Source organism: Ctenopharyngodon idella, chromosome 8 (assembly GCF_019924925.1).
Source record: "Ctenopharyngodon idella isolate HZGC_01 chromosome 8, HZGC01, whole genome shotgun sequence".
Lineage (NCBI taxonomy): Eukaryota > Metazoa > Chordata > Actinopteri > Cypriniformes > Xenocyprididae > Ctenopharyngodon > Ctenopharyngodon idella.
In genome coordinates, this window is record NC_067227.1 from 9,157,310 (window position 1) to 9,169,937 (window position 12,628).

A 12,628-nucleotide genomic window follows, 5' to 3' on the forward strand; every position below is an offset into this window, starting at 1 on the left:
ATGCAGTTGATGGTAATCGCTAGGGAAGCACGATCTGATCGTCAGGTTCTTGAGGGGGGCAAGGAGACTGAATCCTCCCTGGCCCCCCTCTGTACCCTCTTGGGATCTGACCCTGGTTCTTACATCTCTCCGGGGTCGTCCCTTCGAGCCTTTGCAATCAGCTGAGTTAAAAGTACTGTCCCTAAAGACCGTCCTCCTGGTTGCATTGACCTCGCTCAAGAGGGTAGGGGACCTGCATGCATTTTCGGTTGACGAATCGTGCCTGGAATTCGGGCCCAGTGACTCTCACGTTATCCTGAGACCCCGGCCTGGATTTGTGCCCAAGGTTCCTACCACTCCCTTTCGAGATCAGGTAGTGAACCTGCAAGCGCTGCCTTCGGAGGAGGCAGACCCAGCCCTAGCTTTGCTCTGTCCCGTCCACGCTCTGCGCCTGTACGTGGACAAAACGCAAAGTTTTAGGACCTCAGATCAGCTCTTTGTCTGTTACGGAGGCCAGCAGAAGGGAAAGGCTGTCTCCAAGCAGAGGATGGCCCACTGGATAGTGGACGCCATCGCCCTGGTGTATGAATCCCAGGGCGTGCCTTGCCCGCTCGGGTTGAGAGCCCACTCCACCAGAGAAGTGGCCTCTTCCTGGGCGCTGGCGCACGGCGTCTCGCTGACAGATGTCTGTAGAGCTGCGGGCTGGGCGACATCTAACACGTTCGCTAGATTCTATAGCCTTCGTGTAGAACCGGTATCTTCCCGTGTACTCGCTTCCACCAGCTGGTAGACGCGAAGAGCCCGTTCTAGTGTCGGCTTGCAATGCCACTCCCGCCCCCTGGTCCGGATACGTGCATCCTTTTTACTCCAGTCGAGTTCCCTGCTTGGCGAACCCTGTCGAGTTCCTCCACCTCCCCCTTCGGCTCGGACATTGCGGAGTGTCTGATGCCAGGCCAAACCTCCGTCTCCGACGTTGACGTTTGTCAACTCCCCACGGTGAGCCCATGTCTTTCCCTTAGCAGAGCCAGCTCTGCTGTCACCTGTCAGATGAGTCTCCCCCTACCCAGGTGGAGCCATCCCAGGGACTCCATATGCGTACTGCCCACGGCCAGTCCATATGTGTACTCTCCACGTAAATTCCTCCCCTACGGGTGGGTAGTGGTCTCCGCAGCGTCCCCTACGGGTTCGCTTCCCCAGTGTAGTCTAGTTTACTTAGTGGGTATGTCGGAACAGCAGTAGACTCTCTCAGCGTCAGCTCGCCCCCTTCCCCGTCCCACTGGTGCGCCTGGTGGCTAGAGCTTGCGCTGGGCACTGGAAGGGGTTCATACTGTGGCGCTTTATTTGGGATTCCAATTCGTCGGTCACTACTGACGTACGTCGAACGTGACCGACTGAAAGGGAACGTCTCGGTTACGTATGTAACCCTCGTTCCCTGAAGGAGGGAACGGAGACGTACGTCCCGTCGCCACAGTTGCTGTACCCTCACTGTAGTGCGGACTAGGTTGTCTCCTCAGCGAAAAACAGAGTGCGATGGCATCTGCTCCCCTATTTATACCACCTGGCTGACTCAAAGCTGATAGGGCTCTCTAGCGATATCCCAATTCGTCGGTCACTACTGACGTACGTCTCCGTTCCCTCCTTCAGGGAACGAGGGTTACATACGTAACCGAGACGTTTTCTCCAGAACCATGTACACCATATTTGTGCAGTTGTTGCATTTTCGTTGTTTACTGGACGGTTCAGTTGCCTAATGAAGGTAATTTAGTTTGTAAAAAGCAATGAGATATTATATGTGTTTTTGAACCATCACAAACTTGTTTTTAAATACTTTTCACAGATGAAGTTCCCCACTGAGGACATTTGGCTGTGCCCTCTAAATGTTGGAGCCCACTGGATTCTTGTGGTGCATGTGTATTTTTCAAAGTACATTTCAAAAGAGATTAAGTGGGGTTTTTTTCTTCTTCTTTTTTTTTGTATGGTGGTCTTGGGCTATTGTTCAAACATTATTGTTATATGTTTGGACTTGTTGTTTGAAGTTTTCTTGTAATTAGATTTTTTTTTTTTTTTTTTTTAAGAATTCTGATTCTACAAGTATTGATTTTTCCATCTTTTTTAAATTTTTTTTTAAAACTAGACCATGGGATACACTTATACAGACTGTACATGATATATACGATCTAAAAAATAAGTAGAGTCATATTTACAAAAACAATTAATCACTTCTTGAGTTTTATTTTATTTCAGAAGCATCATCCATTATAGTACTACATTTTCAAGATTCAACGACAAACACATTTTCAGTCTATTGTCACCACCTCATGGCCAAACAATATAACTGATACAGTCATTATTTTAAATGTTATTTAATCAAAAGGTACTACTGTAGACATCAGTGTTTATATATGAACCATTAACTTTTATCTAGGATAATTTTAAACTATTGAATCAGAAATACTATGAGATACTATGAGGTTGAAATGACTGTTTGTTTGTTTGTTTGTTTGTTTTTTGAAGCTGCTCCACACCTATAACAACTGCTCTCTCTGGTTTAGCAGCAGCGTGATTTGAATGCTGCAATATGATTTTTAGGGTAAACGTACCTATTAAGCTCAAGTACCCATTAAGCACACTACCATTTTTGAGCTCAGATTATAAAAAGAAAAAATAATGTATTATCCTACTTGATGTCTTAACCAATTGATGTGTTTGTTACTACATACCTCCTGTAATTTCAAGAAAATCAGACCATTGCACACTGAGATATGGGTATCCATGTGTTCACACTGTCTGGCGGCCATTTTGAAAGCTGTCTAAAAACTTTCACCAAAAGAGGAGCCTCTTAAATGTGCATTTTTAAGGTGGTTCAGCCTATTTTTGGGGGTAGTTATAACTACTTACTGCAAAATTAAGAGATTAATGTTTAGACTTTTGCATAGTATAACCTGGAACATGCATGTGGAAAATAATTACAGTTAGGTCCAAAAGATAGTTTTAGCAACATAGCGCAGATGCTACAGAACATAGTTAGCTTACTAGCTGTAAGCTAACTAAGTAACTTACTAGCTGTAAGCTAACTATGTTAGCTTACAGCTACTTTACAGGCATTACTGTACTTTTGAATCCATAATATTACACATTTACAGTTTATTGATGGTCTGTGGTTTTAAACTGCTGCAATTTTTAAAGACTTCATATTATTGTTAGGTGATCTTAAAGGGTGCACTACTATGAAAACCACACTGCTTCAGTGTGACATCGTTAAGAAAAAGTATAATTTCATAGATATTGTCAATAATAGTTGCTCATATTAAAATATGTACAAACTTAATACATGACCTAGATTAATCATTTATCAAAATCTTGTCCTTGAAATGTAGTATTTATTAATTAAAAATTGTTGCTGCTCCAATTTAAGCTCAGTATGCTCCCTTTAAGCTCATCCACATTAAACGTCTATGTAAATACTTCATAAACAGACTTTAAATATTAACTGATGGTTGTCACTTTAAGTTAATCTTTATAAAATGATTAATAACTTATTTTTACAGCCTTAAAGGGTTGGTTCACCCAAAAATAAAAATTACCCCATGATTTACTCACCCTCAAGCTATCATAAGTGTATATGACTATCTTCTTTCAGACTAATACAATCGGAGTTATATTTACATTTTTCCAATTAAATAATGTCCTGGCTCTTCCAAGCTTTATAATGACAGTAAATGGAGGATGAGGTTTTAAAGCCCAAAAAAGTGAAACCATCCATAACAAAAGATATCCACACGGCTCCGAGGGGTTAATAAAGGTCTTCTGAAGTGAAGCGATGCATTTGTGTAAGAAAAACATCCATATTTAAAACTTTAAAAACTAAAATAACTAGCTTTCGACAGATGGCCGTACACAAAATTTTTAATAATACATGTTGTGAGCTTAATGGCAACAGGGGTGTGCTTAAAGGGTACAAAAAATGTACGCATTTTTACCTGTAAATGTACCCATTTTTGAACAGCCAAACTTTTTGCATTTAATGATGTACATCTTAATTGAAATGCTTTTGTCATTTAAAATAAAATTAAAAATTATTGTGTGAGAGATTAATATTTTATTTTAACATAACTTCTTGTACTGAAACCAATATCCTGTGCACTAAAAATGTCTCAATGTAGATTTTGGTGAGCTTAATAGGTACGTTTACCCTAGATTATTAGACAGATGAATAATCATAATCAATGTCATTTAAGAATAAGGTCACGTGGGTGTTTGAATTGAGATTAATTGGTATTTTGCACTGTAAAATCATCCTACCTGTTTATTTCATACAGTTAGTACAATATGATGGGGTATTTTGTACTGTAAAATCATCCTACCTGTTTATTTCATATCGTTAGTACAATCTGATGGGGTATTTTGCACTGTAGAATCATCCTACCTGTTTATTTCATACAGTTAGTACAATCTGATGGGGTATTTTGCACTGTAAAATCATCCTACTTGTTTATTTTATACAGTTAGTACAATCTGAAGGGGTATTTTGTACTGTAAAATCAGCCTACCTGTTTATTTCATACAGTTAGTACAATCAGATGGGGTATTTTGCACTGTAAAATCATCCTACCTGTTTATTTTATACAGTTAGTACAATGTGATTGTAACGTCACGCCAGCAGAGGGAGCCCTCTCCCGAGTACTGACTGTGTGCTGCTCCCTCTGCTTCTTGAGTCACTTCCTGTTTGTGGGACATTTAAGCATGGCTAGGCTATCAGGCCGTTGCGAAGTATTGCCAGTTTACCTGCCTTACCGAGCGTTTATATCATCATCGTTTTGCTATCTTGTGTATGACCATTGTCTGTTTAGTACTGTTACCGCTTTTTGGATTTCCCCTTTGTTTGGATTGGACTGCCTTATTGTGTTTCTACCTCTGCCTGCCTCACGTTTATGCTACCTGCCTGTCGATTTGGTTTTGTTTGCTGTGGATTACATTAAACGACTGCATATGGATTCTAACGCCGCCTCAGCGTCACTACATAATACTTTGCCCTCGATGAATCCAGCAGAAGTTTCTAATCTGCAGGCCGCGTTCGCTTATCAGAGCGACATCCTCAAAGAATACCAAGAACAACTGGGCAAAGCGCAAGCGGCTAACGACTATCTCACGCAGTATTTACGATCACTGCCACCCACTATGCCAAAGAAGGTAAGCTTTGCTTTACCCGATAAATTTAATGGTTCAGCAGAGCAATGTAAAGGATTTCTCCGTCAAGTAGAAATCTTTTTCAAGCATCAAGGGGATGATTTTGATTCTGATGAGAAAAAATGTGCATTTCTCATGTCACTATTAACTGGCAAAGCGATCGAGTGGGCCGCGGCAGTCTGGGAAACTGATCAATTGTTCCAAACATCCTATACATATTTCGTTCAACAACTCAGAGACGTGTTTGAATATCCAGCGGGAGGCAAGGATGTTTCAACCCAGCTCATGCAGTTAACTCAAGGCCGCCGATCAGCTGCTGATTACGCCATTGAATTCAGAACGCTCGCCGCGCAGAGTGGTTGGAATGACGTGGCACTCAAGGCCATATTTCAACGCAGTTTGAATGTGGAGCTACAGGCAGAGCTCGCATGCAAGGGTGAAAAACACTCTTTCTCTGAATATGTGACACTAGCAATCAAGATCGATAATCTCATGCGCAATAACCCTGCTAAACCCAAGTTACCATCAATGAGAATCCAGCAAATGCCTCTGAATTCATACCCAGTCCAATCTACTGCTCAATCCAACCCAGAGCCCATGCAGTTAGGAGTTACAAGGCTTTCTAATGGAAGAAAGATCAAGACGGTTGTTACACAATCTGTGTTTTTACTGCGGAGAGGCAGGCCACCTCAATGCCGCATGTCCACTGAAGGCCCGGAGGAACATCAATGCTAGCAGCCGGGTGAGTGTTGACAATCTTATGCTCCTTACTGCCAAGTCCCTCACTACCAATGTCAAGATTTCTACTGAAAGCGATTCTTTTGAATTCACAGCGTTGATTGACTCCGGATCTGCATTGAACTTAATCCATCAAGACCTCATAAGAAAATTCAACATCCCCACACAGCCCTGCAATCCACCACTCAAGGTAAACGCTGTCAAGAACAAACCCATTGGAGATGGCATCATTCAACAAACTCTGCCCATGCAACTTCAGGTGGGACTATTCCATCGGGAGACCATCTCATTCTATGTGATTGATTCCCCACGCCATGAAATCATCCTAGGATACCCTTGGTTATCTGTTCACGACCCAGACATCTCGTGGCACCATGGTGAGATAACACAATGGTCACAGTTCTGCTATACACACTGTTTGAGCACCATAATTACCTAGCCTTGTCTAACCATGAGTATTGAAAGTCCTGAATCTAAACCAGTCACCATACCATCATGTTACCAAGAACTACAAGAAGTCTTTAGCAAGACCAAAGCTACCCTGCTTCCACCTCATCGTTCCTGGGATTGTGCCATTGACCTCCTGCCCAATGCAATGCCTCCCAAAAGTAAGATTTATCCCCTTTCACGTCCAGAAACTCAAGCAATAGAAGACTACATAGAAGAAGCCCTCAGTTCCGGTTTCATTCGTCCATCCACTTCCCCAGCGGCTGCAGGCTGCTTCTTCGTGGAAAAGAAAGATGGAGGACTTCAGCCTTGCATCGACTACAGAGGTTTGAATAATGTCACAGTTAAATTCCGTTATTCACTACCACTAGTACCTGCAGCACTTGAACAGCTCAGAGAGGCAAAAATTTACACCAAATTAGATCTCAGGAGCGCATACAACCTCATCAGAATCAGAGAAGGTGACGAGTGGAAGACCGCATTTCTGACCACTAGGGGGCACTATGAATACCAGGTTATGCCGTATGAGCTAGCCAATGCACCAGCAGTCTTTCAGTCATTCATCAACGAGATCTTTAGGGACATCTTGAACAAGTATGTAGTTGCATACATTGATGACATACTGATATATTCCAAGTCAGAAGTGTAACACCAGGAACATGTTAAGACAGTGTTATCAAGGTTGTTGAAGAATCAACTTTATGTGAAAGCGGAAAAGTGTGAAGTCCATGTCCAGCGAACCTCATTCCTGGGATACAACATCAGCCATCATGGTGTAGAAATGGACAATTCCAGATCGCAGCAGTAACGGAATGGCCTCAACCCACTACAGTCAAGGAACTTCAGCGCTTCTTAGGATTTGCTAATTTCTACCGACGCTTCATCCGCAACTACAGTATTACAGCGTCACCACTGACCTCTCTACTGAAAGGTAAACCCACAAAGTTAAAGAGTGCCACCCAAGCCTTCACAGAACTTAAGAACAACTTCACGACAGCACCCATCCTCAAACATCCTGATCCCAACCTGCCGTTTGTCATGAAAGTCGATGCCTCAGACAGTGGAATCGGTGCGGTACTCTCTCAACGTCACGGACAGCCAGGCAAGCTTTATCCATGTGCGTATTTCTCTAGAAAACTCAACGATGCTGAATGCAACTATGATGTTGGCAATAAAGAACTTCTAGCTATGAAAGCCGCAATCGAAGAATGGAGACACTGGCTGGAGGGTTCCATCCACCCTTTCCAGGTAATCACAGATCATAAGAATCTTGAATACATCAAGAGTGTGAAGAGACTAAACCCTCGTCAAGCACGCTGGTCACTTTTATTTACGAGGTTCCAGTTTACTGTAACTTACCGTCCAGGTAGCAAGAACAACAAGGCCGATGCACTCTCCAGACGACATGATCATCCACAAGCAGAATCCACACCTGAGTCTATCCTACCCCCATCAGTTATCATTGCACCCATTACATGGGATCTGATGGACGAGATTCAAAGAGAGCAACAGAATGAACCTACGCCACAAGGTTGCCCTCCTAACAAGCACTACATTCTTACAAATCTCCGAATAAGGGTCATACAAAGGGTCCATACATCACTCTGCTCAGGTCATCCAGGTATTTCAAGAACACTCCATCTCACACAAAACTCATTCTAGTGGCCATCCATGGTTAAAGATGTGGCTAACTACGTCAAGTCCTGTTCAGCCTGTGCCCAGTCCAAGACACCAAAGGAATTACCATCCAGTTTGCTACAGCCCTTGCCCATTCCCCAACGACCCTGGTCACACCTTTCAATAGACTTTGTCACCGATCTACCGCCTTCAAATGAATTCAAAGCAATCCTTGTGATCATTGACCGCTTCTCTAAAGCTTGCCATCTAATACCTTTGAAAGGTCTCCCCACTGCCATGGAAACCGCTCTAGCACTTTTCCAACATGTTTTTAGAGTTTATGGCATACCTGAAGATGTTGTTTCTGACAGGGGAACGCAATTCACCTCACAAGTATGGAGAGCTTTCTGTAAACAGCTGGACATCAATGTCAGCTTGACCTCAGGATACCATCCTCAGTCCAACGGTCAAGTGGAGAGATTGAATCAAGAAATTGGCAGGTATCTACGGTTGTACTGTGGTTGTGAACAGCATTGCTTCTACATCAGATTGTCCTACCTGTGCAAAATACTCAATCTGATGGGGGTTTTTTGCACTGTAAAATCATCCTACCTGTTTATTTTATACTGGTAGGACAATCTGATGGGGTATTTTGCACTGTAAAATCATCCTACCTGTTTATTTTATACTGGTAGGACAATCTGATTAAGTATTTTGCACTGTAGAATCATCCTACCTGTTTTTTTCATACAGTTATTACTATCTGATGGAGTATTTTGTATTGTAAAATCATCCTACTTGTTTATTTCATACAGTTAGTACTATCTGATGGGGTATTTTGCACAAGTAGGACAATCTGATGGGATATTTTGCACTGTAGAATCATCCTACCTGTTTTTTTCATACAGTTAGTACAATCTGATGGGGTATTTTGCACTGTAAAATCATCCTACCTGTTTATTTCATACAGGTAGGGCAATCTGATGGAGTATTTTGCACAGGTAGGACAATCTGAGAGACTGTCCTCCAAAAAAAACCTGACCCTATAGGTCGTTCTTCAAGCACCTTATTACGACCTATATTTACGTTTTAAAGTCAATGCGCCCTCTAGCTGGCGCAAAAATAATGACAGTGTCGTGTTAGGTATGTCGTCATGAAATGACGTATGACTGTCGTTACCAATCAAAATGCGTGTTCATTTAAATGCAATGTGTGGACTTTTTACACCATTTCTCCTATTTCCATTTAGCAAAACTGATTTTTTTTTTTTTTATTAACGACTACACCTACCCCATCCCTAAACCTAACCTTAGTGATTTATAGTGCATATACTCTTTATAAACATAGGCGTTCCCTGGGATCGAACCCACGATCCCATGATCACATATTGTTATTTCAATGCTCTGCTAATTGAGCTACGCGAAACCTGGAATATGACGCAGATAAAAGGCAAAAATGCATTAAAATGAAAATGTCCTGTTGTCGATAAGGGCGCAACTTTAGTACCCGCTCCTATGGGTCGTATTTCAGGGAAGTGACAAACGACCTATATGGTCGTATTGGTTGGAGAACATGTTGGTCATCTCATATTCACACTGTCTGTGTTCACTCTAGTAGAAGGTGGTAAGTAAAATAAGAGCTATTGAAGTAATATATTTATATATCAACAATGATTACATTAGTATCAGTAGTAATAAAAGTAAAATGATTTAAATCATACTACTGCAGCATTTCCTTAAGAAGGGCACTCGTTCTGATGTTCCTCTGGTGAAAGACTCTAAAGTAGATGTTACTTGAAAAAGTACTTTTTGAAAAGACAACTAAGTATTGAAAGAGGCTGATACTATTTCCAATTTTCTTCTGTTTCTATATTGATTAAATAATTATTTGACCAAACTGATTCTTTTGCGTCTACATTCTTTTTCAGCTAATGAATATTACACAACTCGTTGGTCAAGATGCATCTACAGCTCACCTGATTGCTCACCAGTGACATGGTGTACAAACCCGATTCCAAAAAAGTTGGGACACTGTACAAATTGTGAACAAAAAAGGAATGCAATAAATTACAAATCTCATAAACTTATATTTTATTCACAATAGAATATAGATAACATATCAAATCTTGAAAGTGAGACATTTTGAAATGTCATGCCAAATATTGGCTCATTTTGGATTTCATGAGAACTACACATTCCAAAAAAGTTGGGACAGGTAGCAATAAGAGGCCGGAAAAGTTAAATGTACATATAAGGAACAGCTGGAGGACCAATTTGCAACTTATTAGGTCAATTGGCAACATGATTGGGTATAAAAAGTGCCTCTCAGAGTGGCAGTGTCTCTCAGAAGTCAAGATGGGCAGAGGATCACCAATTCCCCCAATGCTGCGGCAAAAAATAGTGGAGCAATATCAGAAAGGAGTTTCTCAGAGAAAAATTGCAAAGAGTTTGAAGTTATCATCATCTACAGTGCATAATATCATCCAAAGATTCAGAGAATCTAGAACAATCTTTGTGCGTAAGGGTCAAGGCCGGAAAACCACACTGGATGCCCGTGATCTTCGGGCCCTTAGACGGCACTGCATCACATACAGGAATGCTACTGTAATGGAAATCACAACATGGGCTCAGGAATACTTCCAGAAAACATTGTCGGTGAACACAATCCACCGTGCCATTCGCCGTTGCCGGCTAAAACTCTATAGGTCAAAAAAGAAGCCATATCTAAACATGATCCAGAAGCGCAGGTGTTTTCTCTGGGCCAAGGCTCATTTAAAATGGACTGTGGCAAAGTGGAAAACTGTTCTGTGGTCAGACGAATCAAAATTTGAAGTTCTTTTTGGAAAACTGGGACGCCATGTCATCCGGACTAAAGAGGACAAGGACAACCCAAGTTGTTATCAGCGCTCAGTTCAGAAGCCTGCATCTCTGATGGTATGGGGTTGCATGAGTGCATGTGGCATGGGCAGCTTACACATCTGAAAAGGCACCATCAATGCTGAAAGGTATATCCAAGTTCTAGAACAACATATTCTCCCATCCAGACGTCGTCTCTTTCAGGGAAGACCTTGCATTTTCCAACATGACAATGCCAGACCACATACTGCATCAATTACAACATCATGGCTGCGTAGAAGAAGGATCCGGGTACTGAAATGGCCAGCCTGCAGTCCAGATCTTTCACCCATAGAAAACATTTGGCGCATCATAAAGAGGAAGATGCTACAAAGAAGACCTAAGACAGTTGAGCAACTAGAAGCCTGTATTAGACAAGAATGGGACAACATTCCTATTCCTAAACTTGAGCAACTTGTCTCCTCAGTCCCCAGACGTTTGCAGACTGTTATAAAAAGAAGAGGGGATGCCACACAGTGGTAAACATGACCTTGTCCCAACTTTTTTGAGATGTGTTGATGCCATGAAATTTAAAATCAACTTATTTTTCCCTTAAAATAATAAATTTTCTCAGTTTAAACATTTAATATATCATCTATGTTGTATTCTGAATAAAATATTGAAATTTGAAACTTCCACATTATTGCATTCCTTTTTTATTCACAATTTGTACAGTGTCCCAACTTTTTTGGAATCGGGTTTGTATATAGACAGCTATTATTTTAATAAATATCTATTCACACAGTTCAACAGCACTCTGGGGAAGTATGTGGGGTTTAGTGAGTATGGAATGAGAAATGCAGAGTTCTGGAACAATGACACCAGCTTTCTGCAGGGAGAGATAGCTGAAGTTGATCAGTTCTGCAAACATAATGCTCAAATATTGGACTCACATGTCTGTGATAAAGCAGGTAAGTGGCACAAGACTCTTCTGATCTTTACTCTCACATGTAGAACTCTTGCTTTTAATAATGCTGTTATTTTTACAGAAGCATATATGCTGATATTAAATATGAAACATGTTTTAATATCAGCATGACATTAATAGCATTTTGAAATGTAATTTTAACGTGGGAAAAAATGCATTTTAAGTAAAAATAATTCATATTTATAAGTGCTTCTTTTGCTAAATCTACAACTCCTCATAACCCCCATACCCACATAGCCTACTTATGACATTGGAAACTTTGTTTTTAGGATGCTACTCTTCTTGTTTCAGTGAAACCAAAGGTTAAGATCAGTTCAGTGAAGCGGGCTGGTGGCAGACATCCAGCTGTGTTGATGTGCAGAGCATATGAATTTTATCCTCTACACATCAAAGTGTCCTGGTTGAGAGATGGTAAAGAGGTGACCTCAGATGTGACCTCCACTATGGAGCTGGCTGATGGGGACTGGTACTATCAGATCCACTCTGAGCTGGAGTACACTCCTAAATCTGGAGAGAAGATCTCCTGTGTGGTGGAGCATGCCAGCTTCAATAAACCCATGATTTATGACTGGGGTAAGAGGAGACACTTATTGTTTACTCAATTATTTATTACTCAAATCTAGCTAACAGGCTGAAACCGTTGCACGAGCTACTGAACAAATCCAAAAAGTGGGAATGGACTAAACAATGTGAAGAATCCTTCAATGAAGTAAAAACAGCCTTAGCTCAGTCTGAAGCTCTCTCACTCATTTCAACCCCGCTCTGCCAGTGCAGTTGGCATGTGACGCATTGCCCTATGGCGTGGGGCGGTGGTGTCACACACATTATGCCATCGGGT

The 12,628-nt window shown here is 41.5% G+C and overlaps 1 protein-coding gene across 1 annotated transcript in view; it reads left to right on the top strand.

Moving 5' to 3' along the window:
- The first annotated feature begins 11,569 nt into the window (after positions 1 to 11,569).
- The window catches only part of LOC127517883 (H-2 class II histocompatibility antigen, E-S beta chain), a 79,379-nt gene continuing 78,320 nt past the window's right edge, over positions 11,570 to 12,628 (top strand). The window contains exon 1 of the mRNA XM_051904054.1: positions 11,570 to 11,773. Coding sequence (XP_051760014.1) covers positions 11,653 to 11,773 — 121 coding nt within the window. The 5' untranslated portion in view covers positions 11,570 to 11,652. The remainder of the gene's footprint in view (positions 11,774 to 12,628) is intronic.